The sequence below is a fragment of the Typopeltis vanoorti genome, chromosome 5 (assembly GCF_054136105.1).
Source record: "Typopeltis vanoorti isolate ZY-2024b chromosome 5, IOZ_Tvanoo_1.0, whole genome shotgun sequence".
Classification (NCBI taxonomy): domain Eukaryota; kingdom Metazoa; phylum Arthropoda; class Arachnida; order Uropygi; family Thelyphonidae; genus Typopeltis; species Typopeltis vanoorti.
In genome coordinates, this window is record NC_143553.1 from 140,359,780 (window position 1) to 140,379,526 (window position 19,747).

At 33.9% G+C, this 19,747-nt stretch overlaps 1 protein-coding gene across 1 annotated transcript in view; it reads right to left on the reverse strand.

Annotated features, from left to right (window-relative positions):
• Positions 1 to 552: 552 nt before the first annotated feature.
• The window catches only part of LOC150106877 (E3 ubiquitin-protein ligase RNF19B-like), a 328,715-nt gene continuing 309,520 nt past the window's right edge, over positions 553 to 19,747 (reverse strand). Inside the window, exon 12 of the mRNA XM_090392786.1 lies at positions 553 to 2,651. Coding sequence (XP_090248912.1) covers positions 1,514 to 2,651 — 1,138 coding nt within the window. The 3' untranslated portion in view covers positions 553 to 1,513. The remainder of the gene's footprint in view (positions 2,652 to 19,747) is intronic.

Consider the following 19,747-nt stretch of genomic DNA (forward strand, 5'->3'; position numbering starts at 1 on the left):
GGCCATCCATGGAAACCGAGCAAGAGTGTGGTTAGCAAGGGTGTTAGAGCTTGGTTTTTTACTTGGAGAGTGGTGAATGAATGGAATAAGCTGCCAGAGTCTGTTGTGGGTGCTATGACTGTGAATGAGTTCAAGGCGAGGTATGATAGATACTGTGTGAATGCTGAATAATTGTTCTTGACATGCCTCCCTCGACGAGTTGAAGGACTCCTTGGAGTTACCCATAATAATAATTATTTGGTGATCGAATGCTCTGAAGTTTGAATAAACAGGCATATTTTTTCATTTCTGTTTCTCATTGAAAATATCAGTTTTTTTTTAATTCTTTGCATACATTTTGTGTATTCTTATAGTACTTTAATGCAAAACTGAACTTGTCACTGTAATAAATTATAAAGAGACCTCCATTCAGTCGAGACACTCATCATGGGGGATCCCATTGTCACATGCACAGCTCATCATACCTCGACTTAAATGCATTCACTGTCCCTGCACTCACCACATTGTGTAATAATCTTGCTTGATATAATCACAGTCCACTGAATTATTACATAAAAACTTTTATTACAAGCAATCTGTTTCAAAAATATGGTTTTCATTTTCCTTCATGGAAATCTTATAAGGGGTGCTTTTTATTACAACTACACATAAAAAAAGCAAAAAACAGTATATACAGTTAAGTAAATTTTTACCCGCATATCAGATTTTCAAACTCATATGTACATATGCTGTGAGTGACAAACCAAATAAATATATATATATATACAGACATTTTTAATTATACCAAAATCTTCAATAAAAATTTGTTTAAATACCTTAATTTAGATACTTGCATTTTGCTTAAAGTGTAAATTTCTCATTTAGTACATACATTTTAAAATGTATCAGGCTTTTGTGAAATCACAAAACAGGATAACTTGAATAATCTCCTTAGCTGTTAAAAATAACAGTTCTTAACAAATATTTGGTCTACAATAACTTATTAACAAAAAGAAATGGCTAACTGATGATTAAGTAATCTTTAAGAAAATAAAAATAATTACAGTATATATTCAAGTAATTAACCCCATTCACATCAAAAGTAATAATAATAATAAATGTCAATGCATATATGAACAAATAATAGTCCCATCTTTCTGAATGTAATAAGCAAAAATCCTTTATCAGAACTGTTAATATTTTCAAGTCTTTTCTTTTTTTGGAACATGTCTCTAATATAAAGGAGGAATTCAAGAATACATGTTAAAATGGTAATTGGTGTGTTTGGAATAAGGAAAATTAGAGTCCCTAATCCCTAACAGAAACAGTAGAAGGCTGTATATACATATATAAGGATGGCAGATTATGTATGGCAAACAAGCTATGCTATTAACATTTTTTAAGAGTCAAGTTAGATTGTAAAAAATTGAGTGTTTTTTGCATATTAATGAATATAATTTTAATAGCATAAGTTTATATATTTATTAAAAGTTATAAAAATGTTTTTTGAGCTGAAGTACTGGTCAACAATATGCTAAAGTTCATAAAGTGGAGCAGGATCTATGCTAATTTCTTCATTTTCCAAATATAAAAAATAAGGTGCACTGCGAGGTCTTAAGCGTGACGTAGTTTCAAATTCAGGTTCTTCAACATGAGGAAGGGTAGAAATTGGTTTCCATCGTGAAACTGGGTCAGGTTGGTCATGTTCATATACAGTACTGCAACTTCGTGCGCTTCTAGGACCAATGTATTTTGGTTCTGCATGTACGATCACAATAGGTTCAAACGAAAGATGATGGTGTAATACTGGTCCACTTTCATTATTACTTTTGGCACTTGCATTCTCAGTACTATTCAAATGGTTATTGGTCAAAAAATTAGTTTCATTTACTAAGGCAACAGTATTTAGTTTATGGCTTGGATGAGGAAGAGGACTTCCTGAATCTTCAGGACTTGTGGGTATAGTTACAGAACCAAGCACAGTCTGTGTATAAGCAATGGGACAACACGGCCTATGGGCTTTATGGCAAAAATCACAGTAAGCAGTCAGCTGATCCAAAGATCTAGACTCATGTACAGTGGCTCTTTCTTGAATATAATCATCATTTAAATGACTTTGTTGATTTTCCATGCCATAATTTGATGTTGATAAAATATTATTCCTACTTGGAAATGAACAATGCTCAAAATTAGGAGTATCACTTATAGTTCTAATGTCATCTCTAAATCTAACTGCACTAGTTTCTTCATTATAGTCACTCATACTAAGGTTTTCATCTATAAATGTTACACAATAAGCACTTAGGTCTTTAAAATGGGGCATTTCTAGAGGAGTTAAGTCATTATCACTTATACATCCAGCAGTATTTATATCACTTTGGCTTTCTGGTATGCTGTTGGGAACAACAGTATTGCCAGATTGCCATCTGCTTGATGTTCTGCGCCATTTCACACGACTAGCCCGCATTGGATGGGTTCCTTCTTCACCGCAGCAACATGGTGCAAATTCATCTCCTTTGTCAGATGAATCCTCTATTTGAACTCCTGAGCCTTCACTGTGTGCTGTATCAGAATTCATTCGAGGTTGTAGAGCAGCTGCAAAGCTTTCCTCCACAGTGGTGTGAGCATCTACATGAACTTCTACTGGTGTGATAGCAGTTGAGGTAGCATCTCTGAAAATATAAATTATCAAATAATTACTAATATTGCCTGAAATAGATAAAACAAGTAATTTATCAAATGCTATGAACAACTATATGGTATTACACTTTTTTATAAAATCTTTATCAAGTAGCTTTATTTTTATCCTCCTACATGTTTCGCCAATCTGTTTCTATTGGCATCCTCAGGGAATACAAATCAGTAAGCACAAAATGAAGGTTACAGACTAGGTTATAACCGATGGTTCTAAATCATACAAAAATTGGTATTGTGCGTGACAATGTGCGTGTCTCGTTAACGTGATTTATTCGTGATGACTCATGACGTAATTGTTATGAAAGTTCATTTCTTTGATGTTTAATGATCTGACAAAAGTTTTCCAAATTTCTGGTAAAATTAGACCTTGATTCTTGTTTAGGTTTTCAGTTTTACCGGCGACTGTAGCTGCTTCTTTAAAGGTTCTTGAATGGTAGTTATCTTCTATGTATGGCATAAGGCTCTTATCCCACTCAATGTGATGGTTAGTAGAGGCAAAGTGGCATGAAAGGCCTGAAATGTCTTGTCTGTTATTTCTGACATATCCTATGTGTTCTTTCTTTCTCGTTTCGAAGCTTCTAGATGTCTGACCTACGTAACTAATACCACATGAGCAAGGAATATTATATACTCCAGAGTATTTGTAGAATGGCTCTTATCCCATTTGCCTCTACTAACCATCACATTGAGTGGGATAAGAGCCTTATGCCATACATAGAAGATAACTACCATTCAAGAACCTTTAAAGAAGCAGCTACAGTCGCCCGTAAAACTGAAAACCTAAACAAGAATCAAGGTCTAATTTTACCAGAAATTTGGAAAACTTTTGTCAGATCATTAAACATCAAAGAAATGAACTTTCATAACAATTACGTCATGAGTCATCACGAATAAATCACGTTAACGAGACACGCACAATACCAATTTTTGTATGATTTAGAACCATCGGTTATAACCTAGTCTGTAACCTTCATTTTGTGCTTACTGATTTGTATTCCCTGAGGATGCCAATAGAAACAGATTGGCGAAACATGTAGGAGGATAAAAATAAAGCTACTTGATAAAGATTTTATAAAAAAGTGTAATAGTCTTATGAATAATTGTCAAGAAAAAATTCAACACATAACTATATGGTATATCTTAGAGAAATACCATATTGGATAATACCCTTTTTCTGAGCAATTGGTATAAGTCAATGCTTCATATATGGTGCCCACTAATTATGCATATAATGTATTCCTAGAAAATAGATGAGTAAATCATTATTTTGCAGAGACACAATGAGGGGAACACAGTTTCCTGATAGACCTGAAGGAAATCTCATTTCCAAATTACTAAAGAAAATGGCCATAAAATTGGAAGAAATAATTTTATACGTTATTACATAAATTTAACATATATGAAGTTAGAATGGAAAGAAAAACGGATAGTATGCATTTAGTTTTGTTTGACAAATTTTTCTTTTAGTCATCTGCAGGCATAAGACAGATCACTGCACTTGTATATCAGTATGTTAAGAATATCAAATAATCTTCACACAAAGTATATATATCTGGCCTTTTCATAAGACCAATTTTTTCACTAGAATATCTTACAGGAGAAATTAAAGATGAAGATATCTTATAATTTTTGGTATACAAATCTCATCATAGGTAGTTTACCACATTTCGAGTCATCAATGCATACACGCAAAAGAACCAGTGCAAAAATTGATAAAAACACAATCACATGAAAGATTAATTGGAAGAGCATAAAGTGATATTTATGCAAAGTTTGTGTTATGCAAAACATTATGGACATAATTAATGAGCAGTTAGTAGTAGATGGCTAGAAATTGGTTTCCATCGTGAAACTGGGTTAGGTTGGTCAAGTTTATATACAGTACTGAAACTTTGTGCACTTCTAGGACCAATTTTATGATAGGCATAATTCACCACAAAACCCAAGAGGCTACATATTAAATATATGCAGTAACATCTAAAACTCCAAAATATGCACAGAAACAAAGAGATAAATACTGATCCTTATCTTTTTATGAGATCTCATACCTGCAGGTATTACATTTATCTGGAAATACTGCATTCTGATAGAAACATTCTACAATTAAAAATGTATCCCAAAATAACTGGATTAAAATAATGTATCAGATTTCCCATCAAGCTATTTAAAGAAATTGAAACCACCTTTTTTGCATGAGTAGTTTTCAAATTTATATTGTGATAATCAACCACTAGAAATGCAATGCATTTTCATCAGTTATCTGATGAAAAATAAAATAATAATGAATAATAAGAATTTGACCTTTATTAAGGTACTGTTAAGGTGTGGGGAGAGGGAGAAGTACTCTCTCTCTAAAACTGAGTAATCTACAAGATCACTCTAAATTTCACTGAGTGACCCAAAAGGATCACTCCTAAAAGCAGATTTACTCAAGTCTAAAGATAAACATTATTAAAATGCTATCAGTGGGATGAGACCCAGAAAAGATACCAAGGCAGAAATCATATATTTCCCATATACAGGTAGCAAAAAGTATATCACCTAAATTATTACAATTCTCTAGATTAGAGATAGATGTAGACAGTCCCCCCCCCCCTCACACACACACTTGATAAATCTGCTTTTAGGAGTGATCCTTTTGGGTCACTCCTAAAAGCAGATTTACTCAAGTCTAAAGATAAACATTATTAAAATGCTATCAGTGGGATGAGACCCAGAAAAGATACCAAGGCAGAAATCATATATTTCCCATATACAGGTAGCAAAAAGTATATCACCTAAATTATTACAATTCTCTAGATTAGAGATAGATGTAGACAGTCCCCCCCCCCCACACACACACTTGGTTGCAAAAACCAAGTGTGTGTGTGGGGGGGGGGGGCTTTCCAAGAGATAGTCTTGTTTTATCCTTTATCCAAGTATAGGTAAACAAAGTTTACACATGAAGTATCTTTCATGACTAGGTTACTTATTTATCTCTCTCTCTCTCTTCTGGGTCTGGCTCCCACTGATAAGACCTCAATAAAGGTTGAAACCAGTCTCGGTAGTGACCCTTCCTACAATGCATAGCATTATACACACCCAAAAGTAAGTTTTGCATTATGGGATACTAAAGCAATTAGTGTGAAGTCACTAGTCTCTATATACAAGAAGTCAAGTCATGAAAGATACTTCACATGCAAACTTTCTTTGCCTACACTTGAATAAAGGATATAACAAGAATTTCTTGGCAAGTTTCATTTGCAACCCAGTGAAAAAGAACATTTCTATAAATAATAATAAATAAAAAACCTTAAAGGAACTGCTCTTTTTATAACCCAAGATACTGTACTTTTTTTTTTTTTTTTTTTTGTATTTATTTGAATTTAATGCATTTCAGAATATTTTTCTGACATTTTATTTTCTAATAAATCACAAAAACATTATGCATTGCATTAAACATAAAAATGTTTTCCAACCTATGCTCAAAAGGTAATGAGTTCAAATCCTGCTGTGGCATTGGTGTTCGTTAATCCTGTGGTAGATTTTTTATTGCTAGAATAAGACCACTTCAGGGCTGTAATAATTCCTGGATGATTCTTGTGATGTACAGTCTTAACTTTCTTGACTAAATTATTAATTCCTGAATCTTCTGATCCAAATATTTGTACTTGAAAAGCATCAATGAAAAAATTCTCATAATATAATATGGAAACATTTATTTCGTATTCTCCAAGATGTATGCCAGGGGCGTCCCTGGAAGTTACAAAAGGAAACTATGAGCAAGAGGGTGAGGAGTGGTTTCTTTGCGTGGAGGGTGGTTGAACCGTGGAATGCATTGCCTGATGGAATGGTGAGAGTGAGAACGGTCAGTGAGTTTAAGGAGTGGTATGATACTGTGTTTCTTAAGGAGGACCTCCCCTCGATGAATCTTGACAGACTTTATGTTCTTACGAAGGACCTTCCACGATGAGTCTTTTGACTCCATGGAGGCCTGAATAATAATACAACTGACTTGCATTGAAATCACCATCTTTCTGCTTATGATTGCCAACAACAACTTATCATGCTTATCAAGGATTTAGGCCTAAAATGGCTGGCCTGTTCTGGCCTTACACGTCATCATTGGACCTCTTTAGAGGACGTCCTGGTTTTCTTTTTTCTAGTGGTTTGTAATTTAAGGGTTGTTTTGGTAATCTTTCTGTTTTCATTCTTTTAATGTGTTCCATCCATTTATGTTTATATTTTTTAATGTTTTCTATTACTGATTCTTGGTTTAATTCTTTCAAAATTTCTTTTGCAGTTTTTCTCATAAACCTCATTTTAGCTATTATTAATCTTTTTGTTTTATTGTCCAGAATTCACTTCCATATAATAAGACTGGTAGGGCTAATGTATTGTATACTTTTAGTCTGGTTTGTTTTTCAACTAGATTAGGTTTAAATATAGAGTTAATTACACCTGTCATTTTTAAATATTTTGCAATTTTTAGGTTTATATCTCTTTCATTTTCATATGTAATTTTTATTACATATTAATCTTTTTGTTTTATTGTCCGCATTTCACTTCCATAATAGGACTGGGAGGGCTAATGTATTGTATACTTTTAGTCTGGTTTGTTTTTGAAGTAGGTTAAGTTTAAATATAGAGTTAATTCCACCTGTTATTTTTATATATTTTGCAATTTTTTGTTTATATCTTTTTCATATGAAATCATACATCCCAGATAGTTAAATAAATTCACCTGTTCTAGAATCTTGTTATCTATTACTATTTTAGTTCTTATTGGATCTTGTCCTTTAAAGGCCATTGTTTTTGATTTTTCTGTTGATATTATCATTCCATAATCTTTGGCTATTTCATTTAAATTTAAAATATCTTTCTGTAAGTTATCTTCAGAATTTGTAATTATTATTTGATCATCAGCAAAAAGGAGAGTTTAAGTTTACAGTAGGAGAAAGTTTAATACCTTGATGGAAATTTTTATTCCATTTTAATATTATTTCATTTAGATAAATATTAAAAAGAGTTGCTGAAAGGGGACATCCCTGTCAGACTCCTTGGTTTATCTCTCTTGGATATGAACTATCATGCCAAAAACTTATCAACACATCAAAAACTGATTCGCTAAAAAAAATGCAAGAAACTTCCATCATGCTTACATGAAAGTCATGCTTTCTGTCAAAGCTGCTGGTTGCAGCTTTTGTTTCCTATTCTACTTTCACCCTCTTTGCATTCAAATAGTTCCACTACATCATTATCTACAAGAAGGAGGGGATAGAGAGACAGAAGTAAGAAAACAGACTATTGCTTTTCATTCTAATTCTTGTAATGATCTCAATAAATATCCTACTGTTCTGAACACACTAATATTCAATGCCTCTTCTGATTTTTCTCTAGAAAGGATCAGAAGAATCTTTCCAGTCAGGATATCACAATGTCTCCTGGTTTCAATCATTTCTCATAGTTTTAAAGGTTCGTACTCCACAGGTGAGTCATTTTGTGATGACTTATCTCCACTTATTCCACTGGTATTTAATACTAAAGTTAAGGAATTTGCTAATATCCAATCTCTTCCAAAAAAAGGGCAAAACATCTTTACCAGAAGACTGATGTTTCTAATGCTTGCACTTCAATCCTTTCTTACATAAAGGAGATATCTATTAAGTCCATTTCCAAAAACTGCTGTTACTAATGGCTCAGCTAATTAAGGACTTTCTAAAGTTTTTAAATCAAATACAAGTTATTTTATTCCTTTTTCAGCTATCTTCTCATTCATGAATCCTGTGCAGTATGCTGAAGAGCCTCATTTGTAATATCCCCAAAAGTTGTTGTTCTACAAACTAGGTACAATTTATAAATGCACAATGTGAAATAAAAAAGAAAAAGGACATACAAAAATCTTTGAGGAATTATAATTGTTATGAATGTGTATACCTGAAGCATATTTGACTCACTCATCTCAACACCCACAATGATGATGCTACAAGGGCATCTTGCAAAGTAATTTTGATTGAAACTTTTTTTTTTTTCATATGAATCCAACCTACAAAAAAACTGTCAACTTACTGTACATTAGTAACGTGAGTAAGGGTCAGATAATTGGAATACTATAGAGCAAACAAGGAACTTTTTCGAGCCCATTCAGGCCTCCAATATGGGTGATGGTCTCACACCAGGTAATGAAATTCATTTCAGCACACACAATTTTGCAAAATAATTTAATATTTTTGGTGTGTAGATGGAGTAACCTGATGGACTACACAAACTACATAACTTTACTACCACTTCTATGCATCTGAGTGTTTTTGGACACAAAATGACCACCTTAAAATAAATTGAAAGTGTTTCACAAATAAGTCATTCACACTACATTGCTTTTAATCTTGTAAAAGCTTAAACCAGCACAGCTCTTATTGAACAAGCAACAACGTCCAGAATAAAATTTGCTAAAATGCATGTCCATCATTTTTGATATTTTTATAAACCATATCAAAACCCAAGACAAAGAAATATTTGTCTCAGAGCTGTTACATCTGTTAAGCACAAAATAAAATTGTAAACAGTAATTAAGTCCAATTTTAATAAATAAGAGTGGCGGGGAAAAGTGATGTTACTATAGGATTCGAATATGTATTTTATATATATCAACCACACACAAACAAAAAATCCCAAGACAATGACACAACAGTGGTGTGTGTGGGGGGGGGGGGGGGGGAGTGGCTAGAAAGAAAAGAATTTGTTGGTGTGTTTCTTGAAGACACTGAGGGTTGTAATCACTGGGAGAAAAACACCATGGGAGGACTGGTCCACAGAGAGCAGATGTGTAAGGAATGAAGGTGGAGGATGAGAAGTTAGTTTGATACATTGGAGCTAAACTGCATATGGATTAACCAGCAGCTATTCATATTCACACATAATTAGAGAACAGAGCAGCAACAGAACATCCATAACAAAGTGACTGGAGGAAGTCAGTTAGGGAGGGATCATCAATTATGAAAACTGCTCACCTCTGAAATTCAAGCATTCTGAAAGAGGTCTTAGATGCAATGTCCTAAATGTGGGAACAAAATTCTAAGGTTAGGCAGATTTGAGTTTTATAAAAGTCAAGAATTGAGGAGAGAAGTACTGTTTAGAATAAACAAAAATTTTTTTTAAGGGTGAAGGCTTTTGACCTGATGTGTTTGTGTGAGGTGAGGTTAGATGTGAGGAGAGTTAACCCAAGAAGAGAACACTGATCTTGTTACAAGCTGAATATCTCCCTTTTTTTGGGGGAAGAGACTGCCATACTTCCAAGCTGTTGGATAGATGCCAGATAAGTATGACATTAAATATGTTGACAATGTAGCCAAGTTGAATGAATATGACAATGTTGCAAGTGCAAAGTTGTTGAAATGTCAATGTTGCAATTTAGCTAGTGAAGGTGGAATAATGCTGGAAGATGGAGATCTGGGGTTGATCTCCATTGTGAAAACTGAAGTGAAAGTTACTCAGAACACTGCTACCATAATGTGGAGACACTGAAAAGTAAGACTAAGGAGGTGATATCCATTTTGTATAAAATGCTGATGAGCATTTTATCCATATGAATTTCTGTCCACAGATCTACTCATTTGGATATTTCCTCCCAGAATTTTGAAATTTTTATTCTGCATAACATGCAACAAACATCATAGACTGTACATTTGCTTTGGTATAATCTAAACAAGCAACCTTGTTGTATGCCATTTGTTATCTACTATTTCTAGAATAATCCTATCCCCACTATCATATATGACTTGCTAATATATTGTATATCATGCAGTCATTGCCTAATGACTGCGTTTTTCAAATTTATCATTGATCCCTATCTTACCTAAAATGAACACAGACTATGGCCAAAAATGCTTGCAAATGTGATGATCAATGCCACATGAGAGGTTATGTGAGAATAAGGGTTGAAAGTGATGTGCAGAAATTCCAATACATTTGGAATTTCTACATAAATTAATGGATAAACAAAGGTAGCTGATATGCCATGAGGTACTTAAGTAATCAGTCAGATACTGGAGTTTACAGTTTTGCTGAAGATAGGTCTGATTAAGCCATATCTGATATGGCTTACTACACAGTCATTTCTTTCTCTGCAAACTAATGGAGATGGTCTGGTACAAAACTATACTTGTCCCATCCAAATGAAAATAAGCTTCATCTTGAAATCATGTGGCATGTAACACTGCATTTTCTGCTATGCCCACATTAAAAACTAAAGTCTTCTTTATCACATTCAGTTTGACAGTTCAACAGGTTCAGTTTTGTTGAAATGAATACCAAGATATTCCAAGTTCACAAGCTGGACTTTCCTATATTGCACTATAGTACAACTCAGTTTTGATGTATTAAGAGAATGAACACTCAGTTGCCCAATATCAGTGGTATTCTTTACAGACTTTTTGTTTCAAAATGTCAACATAAATGAATTATAGTGCTACTTGCAGGTACCTAATGAGTTCCAAAAAAATATAAAATCTTTTCTGCATGATAGTTATACTATTACTGAGAGAAATCCACTGCTGATCTACTGAAATTTGCAGGAACTATTATATACGACCACCAAATTGTAATGTCATTCAACAAGCTGTTGTATAAACAATTGAAAGAAACTGGCGATGTTGAAAAGCTTACGTCTATAGGATATATAGATATTAAATAAGAGTAGTGACAATGGACATACTTGACAATCTGCTTATTGGTTTTTATTCTGTAGCCTAAATTTTTTTATTATTGGTTGTTACAGCTATTTAATTGTTTTGGTATATGTTGGTTGTTGCTGAGAGCACCTTATTTGAAATGTGTTACTATAGCTTGTTCCTTATGACTGTCAAAGGTTGTTGGGTAATCTGTGAATGGTTGCTGTGTGTATATGTTGAATTCATATGCTTTTATATATAAGGATTTTTACATGTAAAAGCTGGATCAATTACATGATCATCCTTTTCAGAATTCATTTTTTCTTTACAAAGTTTATCTTCTAATATGATTTGAGTTTATTTTGAAGTTAATATAGTAATTAGCATTTATCTACCCTTCAAAATAATAACACTTTAATTAACTGACCTTGCATGTCATCCAACTTCCGACCATGTAATTGTACTTCAATTATCAGAACAGCAAATTGCCTTACTGACATGGCTGGATAAATGGTAGATTACTATATTCATGTGTATATCTTATAACTAGTAATTAGGAGACTTACTCCCTGTGGGTTTCAGAGTTATGCATCACATTTTAAATATGGGAATGATAATAGCTTTAACTGGTAATTAGCTTATGGAATTAACAACGCATAAAGGATATTAATTAAAGGCAACTTTAATGAATAACTTCGATATTTCGGCAACGTCACGTTGCCATCTTCAGGAACATAAAAATATGGTATGTGCACGCAGGCACTAACAAAAGCAAATGAGGAAGAAGGCAAGAAACTAATATTGTTCCTAAAGTCCTAATGGTGCCCTTTGGCGGGCTAATTTGGTTGTGTTGGCTGTTGGGCTGAAGTTCTCATAATGTAAGTCTCCCAAATTTAGGGTAGTTTCATGCACCCAAATTTCTTGAGGTTTGGAACGTTTTTTGAAGATGGCAACATGACGTTGCCGAAATATTGAAGTTATTCATTAAAGTTGCCTTTAATTAATATCCTTTATATGCATTGTTAATTCCATAAGCTAATTACCAGTTATGTATGACCAACGTATAAGCCTTGCTACTAGATAATAGCTTTATTCCGACTTTTTTTTTTTTTTGACATATTTCTTCATTTTACCCTGACACTGTTAAATAACGTAGTGACAATCCCTTAATGAAAAAGAAAGCCAGCATATTTTAATAAGTTCTATATTTATTCTATCTTCTTCAGAGAATTTTCCTGATTTACTCTGATGTATTTCTTATGGTACTTCTCCCTTAGTATAGTTAGCAGCATATTCATCATCTGTTTTAGTTTCTCACAATCTTGCCATAGATTTTAGAAGTTAAGCCAAGATTTCCCTTTGATTATTTCAAGATTAATGTTTCCTTTTAATATTTTGTATGTATTTGGTCTCTTCATTTAAGATCTTTTTCCATTTGTGCTTCACATTTTGCTATTCTTTTTTCTACATACTTTTCTTGGTGCTGGTCTTTTTATAAATAATTTTTGCTCTAGTGATTTTGTATTTATCCATTTATATGCTTCTTTGTCGTTGATTATTGCTTCAGGATTCTCATCCTGGTTTTTTTATTCTCCTTTTCCATTTACTCTGTTACTATTCATAATTAGACATTCTGTTGCTATGCTTAATATGATTTTTAAATTTCTTCTTCTCTCTTCTACGTGTTAGGTCTACTGGCCTGTTACAGAGCTATCCTAAGCCCTTCTAAGTCGTACCTATCCCAAGGATAAGGTGACTAGCCCTATACCTCCCGATATTTTCTATGGCTGTAGCGCATGTGTTCACGGAGCCGGTTTGCCTGCTTGCGGGAGGAAAAACACCAGATAAACTGGGAAGAAAAACCCTGCTGTCCACGCCTTTTAAATTATTTCATCTATATCACTTTATTTAATTTTTTTAGAGAGAAGCTTTATAAACTCAAAGAGCTATAAAAGCTCATCCAGAACAGGCTTTAATAAACATCCATGCCCATGGTGGGGTTCAAACCCAAAAATTATTGGATGGAGAGCGGGCATGCTGTCCACTCAGCCAACAAATTTGTGTTAGTTTTCCATCTGCTTGTTTCCATTATTCATTCTAGTTTTCTATTTACTCTTTGTAAACAGATAAGTACTTTTGTAATCCAAAAGTTGAATTCTAAGAACATTCTTGAGAATTTTTCTTTGCTTTGATTTTAAATCATCTTGGGGACAGTCTTAGTTTTCTTTGTAATGGATAATGATCAGATTCTATTTCTTCTCCTCTGAATATGCTGCTATCTAATATGTTAGCTATTTTCCTATTAATTATGCAGTGATCATACTTGTTGCCCAAATGAATTTATGGCAATCTTTATGTTTGAAAAACATGTAATTTTTAAATCATTATACACAGAGAAGTCTTTTTAAGTCCATATCCATTACTAGCATATGGCTTTACCGTTTGTTCTGATCTTTTTAAAAAGTGGAAGATTCCCTAATCTGGCATTGAAACTTTTCATTATTAAAAGATAGTAAATTAAGTTTTATTTTTTATTTCTTGTAAATCTGAATAAAAGGCATTATTTTCTTCTCTTTTCTCTGGCACACAGATACTAATAATAGTTAAGAAACAACTTATTTGCACTCGTCATGTGAATAAGGAAGTGAAAAATATTCTTTTTATATGCAGAGTGATAAATGAGTGAAATGCCAAAGTGGACAATGAATGCTCCAATGCCTTCAAGGTGAAGTAAGATATGTCTTGTGAAGTATGTAGAGAGTTTGGCCTCCTGCACTGAATCTTCACATGCAATGGAAACTAAAACAATACCAATAAGCAGAGTGGTGGTCTCATGCTTGGCAATGAAAATCATCCATGCTATATTGAGATTCAAATTCATGGCCTATAGTTTGTATTGGGACTGTGTGAAACATTGGCAAAGGCAAATCACTATGAGGCCATGGCTGTTAATTATGATGTGTTCTCACCATTTTGTTTATGCCAGGAATGCAGGACAAAAGTTCTTAGAAGTATAAATCCTGCCATCTCTGTATGAGACTAGCTGATTTACCTTTGGTTACATAACTCTTATAAAGGCACTTTAAATTCAAGACTAATTTAAAGTACCTGGCTTGAATCTAAAGAACAAATTACTGTCCTTTCGAAGTCTTTTTTTTTTTTTTTTTTTTAACATAAAGTGAGTGCAAGTTTTTTTTTAAATAGTACTAACTGACCATCATCACACAAATAAGAACAAATATTTCACTGGATTTTAAACCGATACTGTTGAAGTGAAAAATAACCCATTGTTGAATTGTGGTAGATTATGCATCTTAGAAATTCCAATTCCTTCACAGCTCAACATGAGTTGACAAACAGGAAAATAAGCACATATGTTTGCCTCTGGGTAATATATGAACGTTGTGTATATATGTATAAATAACACTAAGATAGAAGTGAAGAAATATTTAATACGGAAAATATGTGAGACTTAACCTGTTTTGCAGGAAGTCTAAAAGAGAATCTATTTTAGGGTATTAATTTATTTAAAGCAATTTGTTCATGTATTATAAGAAAGCAAAGTGTATAAGCTAGGGTCCAAGGGTCACAATTTAGCCGTCCAGAATATGGCCGGAGGGAAAGTGAAGTTATACGAAAAGGAAGCTGGAACGCTTTCTAAGAAAACACGGCGCGCACATGTGGAGGTGTGCGAAGCGCGATAAACAACGTGGCAATGTGCGCAACTCTCCGAGATTGAAGCGGGCAATATAAACGCAAATCCCCCCCCCCCCACTCAAGGCTTTTTTGGTTCCTGTTTCCTGACCTCGTGGACATTGGCTCTCGGTCTCCACCAGCGGAGAAGATTCTAGGCTGGCCGTGGAAGTTATGAGTCGTCTGCCGTAGCACGCGAGTTAGGGTTAGCAATTTCCTCAGACCAGGATAGCTATGCTATCCTGGTCTGAGGAAATTGCTAGAAAGGCTGAAGAAAGAACTGAAAGTCATTCTAGGAACAGTAATGTAGATTGTAATATTCTGTTTTCCAGTTGAAGATTTATGTGTGAAATCTTTAGGATATTTTGTGTAATGGACTTATTGTAAATTTAGGAACCATCCCTAATTTAGCATTGACCTGTCCCTGTTAGAGAAATATTTCCCTAGAAGGGATTTGTATAAGAGAGGATTGTGATATGTTGAGAAATATAACAAGTGACCACGTGAGTGGTAAAGGATAGGCTACATAGGCTAGAAGTTTGTTAATTTATGCATAGAAGTGGTCCAAGTAATTTGTTCAAGTATTGAAATTGAGGTCTTGCTAGCAACACAATATAGTTAACCATGCATTTATGTTTTCTCATGTATAATTTCTTGATTTAATAAATGTTTCATAGCATTTGCTTGTGTCCAGCTTGTTATATGAATTCAAATAGCCACTCATAAAATTACCATCGAACCTAGCGGGAGGGACCCACGAGCATAATTTTATATTTAGAGCCATGGCTGCATGCTAAGATAAAGAGAATAGGAATTAGTTTATTTATTGTTGGAAGTTTATTACTGTGTATCACTCTGAGAGAGCCACCTTGGATAAGAGCCTCGTCTATCCTCAGTATTGGCTGGCACAGTTAAAAATATAAATTTGTCAATATTTATCTGGTGAACTGTCTCAGAGGATATGTTTAAGAGCTGCATCCCTTACTTGGATAAAGCCCTAATCATAAATTAAGTTACACGTGACTAAACTTAAGAATGGCCTAAATTTAGCTTCTTTAAAAAAAAAAGGGAAACTTGTATGAGTGAGTAGGGTATATGCAACTAACAAGATTAGATAAAGATATAAAAGGTAATATAGTTATAGAATATGCGAACCATACAAAGGAGTGGTGCATAACACCATCACCACAATGAAGCAATTGTGAAAAAAATTGAAAATTATTTTACCCAAAGTGTGGGACAATGTTTCATTGTTGATGCTGTTCATGCAAGATCATTTACCATCTTCATACCACTTTAAACCACCCATTAAACTAGCAACCTTTATCCATTCTCCTAAGTACTGTAATCTGTGGGGTATCCCGAAGTATAGAAACTACTTTGTAACTGCAACTTGGCTTACTAGATAGAAAAGATCTGTTATCATTGATTTAAAGAACACAGGAAAAATATATACGCTACCATCACTATGGCAGGATTGGGCTTAGTAGATGACACTGCATCCCCTTCACAAAGAATTAAATGAAAAAAACTAGAATACTATATAAAAGTCACTCAAAGAAGACCATTTTTGCGAGTCGGCATCTGAATAAAACATATTCTGCATTAATGTATCTACAATTTGGAAGATGGTCTTAAAATGACCATTTTTAATCAAATTACCACAGATATTCTTATACCCAAGTTCTACAGGGTTCTGTGGAAGGGTGTTTGTTCTTTTACTAATTATAGTTTTGAATTGTTTCCACAATTACTTAATTGTAGTACCCTGTATTTTTTTTTTTTTTTGTGGATGCTGGTGTTTTAAATTTAAGAAATATCAGCATTTCACTAAATTATATTTATGCCTGGGGTTGATTTAGGTTAATGCCATTTAAAAATGTCAGCATGAATAACTGTCGCACTTCAGCCTTCTGTGTCTTTTATTTATTTTTTTAATTATAGCTATTTTATTCTTCAATTCACATATTGTTACTGTGATTGATTGTAAATGAAGTAATTTTTTAGGATTGCTAATGTTAATTTATTGATCTGAGAGGAGTCAATGATGCTTCCAAAGATCTAAGTCAAATCCCAATAGGCATTTGTGGACAAAAGAACTTGCAGCATATTTTCTCTAGTTTCCACTGAGGAGCCATGTGAGTAGACTACCCAATATGAAGTTTTGTGAGGAGTGGGTTCTTTGCATGGAGGGTGGTTGAACCGTGGAATGCACTGTCTGATAGTGGTGAGAACACAAACGGTCAATGAGTTCAAAAAATGGTATGATAGACTGTGTTTCTAGGATCAGCCACCCGCGATGAGTCTTTTGACTCCATGGAGGCCTGAATCATAATCATAATAATAACAATACGAAGTTTTTTCTAAATAGGACATCTCTATGTTGTGATTTGTAGCAGATGCATGTGCAGAAAAGATATATTTTTCTTTCCCAAAACAATATGTTATCATACATAGATGCCTAGCAGAAGTTTAGAAGTAGGACCATTCTAGTGATGTTGTCATAAAAGGAAAGAAAAATCTGGTCTTGCAGCATATGCCCTGTTTAGAAAAATGCTTTCTATCACATATTATGGAATCCACTCATCACTCACTCACTCTCTCTCGCAATAAAGAACCAGAGATTGGTCTTGAATGCCATCTGGAAATCTTTAATCAATTTCCACACACACAATTTCGATATTTTTCCAACAATCATCTAAAAAGTCTGAGAGAACAGGTGATACACTCTGCATTACTCATGCCTCGTATTCATATTTGTACTATTAACAGTTTATCTGAAATTTGCTTTTTGCACTGTGAAGAAACAACCAGACATCAGTTAGAAAAACCGCTGAGGCCAACAAGTAATAAAATATTAACTAATGAAAATACTCATACTGTCATTTAAGGAATCACTGAAGGATCAAAGCCAGATAAATTGGGAGAAGGCCTATAATTGCCTGTAAAACATGAGAAGTATCAATCAGGACTTCTGACCCAATGTCCAATCCTTACCTTCTCATAGTGTCCTGTTATTAAGTTTCCTGGATACCAAATAAACGAGGATGGGTAGGCAAATTTGGGACTTATACCCATCCAACTGTATTCTGTACCGTCTTAAAGCACAACAAACATGATAGTGAAATGTGATGAAATGTAATGCTAGCTGGTTAAACAAGGAGCCCCAGCTGTTTTCTTCAGGAAACCAGAGTGAACAAAAAAAAAAGCTTTTAGAACAAACTCATCAGCATCAGAAATGGAGACAGGAACCATCAATGTAAAATGCATGCTACCTCTTAAATTCTTGTGCAAGAAGAATTTAAGAAGTATCATGCTACATAATGTGTGCTACTAAAACTAAGAAGACCAAAACACATTTTGGGCAATTGTGATTAGGAAAAGAAAGGAGTAGCTACAGTCAACACTAAACATGAAGATAATCTTCAATGGCAAGCAATTTCAAGGAGGGTGATGTGAACAAATTTCAAAATAGGAAATTGGATAATGAAATTTGTGTCTAGAGACACAAAGTTCTACTAAGGAAGAAGTAGATGAGTAAGTCACTGCACAGCACAGCTGACAAAGAAAAAGTTGGCTCTTTTGGAGATTTACACTGAGACTAAGAAATTAATACAAACATGTTTTGGGAAAATTTAGAGATAAGGGAAAACTAATAATAATAGTACATGCCTCTGGATTTCTGTTCAAGAAATGGGCTAATCATTATAAACATCCTGTTCCAACATAAAGATGTGCAAAGATTCAACATGTAAAGAAAAAATTGGAAATAGAAGTGATCACCATTTACTTTTAAGTAGAAAAAAAAAATGTATAAGAGTTATATTTTCCCAAGGCAAAATGTAAATTTGAATGTACAAATATTATTGGAGAAAAAATGAACAAGAACCAATCTTAAATTCAGTGACAAATCTTACTGACTGATTTTGCCAGGAAGGTATGTGATGTAGTTTGCAAAGATAGAAAAATCAAAAATTCTATTCATAGTGACCTCAAGAGGTTAGAGGTTGTTCCAGAGGTTGGTTTAGGATTTATTAGTAAACAGCAAAGCCATATTGAGCCATTACAAATGGTTAGAGCAATACACGAAGTAATAAGAAAAATAACTTTTAAAAAGTTGCATGTTGTAGTTGTCTGGGAATACTTCTTAAGGACAGCTGTTCCAGAGGCTTGAGCTAGATGGAATAAAAGAGGAAGAGGAGACACATATTCAGTGTGTTTGCAGTTGCATAGCAAAGGTGTTCGGCAGCTGCTGATGTTTTGATGTTAACTAAACCACTGAAGTACCTGTAGAATAGACACGCTACTGAAACAATGCACCTACAAGATAGAGGGTGAAGTGAATCTGTAAGAGAGGGATCATCTATGAGCAAAATTGCTATCCTCTGGACAATGTCAAGAATTTTTAGTTGTATCCCAAACATACAACAGTATTCTGAGGAGTGGATTTGCATAAAGTTAAACATTGGATGGAAAGTAGCATCTTGAATTAAAGAGAATACCAAGTTTTTCGGATGCTGAAGAAGATAGTGATGTCATGTGTTTATACCAGGAGAGACTGGAGGTAAGTATAAGTCCAAGCAGTGAGATCTGATCTTGTCTCGTGATTTATGCATTACTGAGAAATACAGGAATGGAATGCGAGTTGAGATTTCTTTTGTGAGAGAAGAGGCAAGACTGTGTTTTTGTGACACTGAACATGACCAGACTGTCCTTGTCCCATTGAAGAA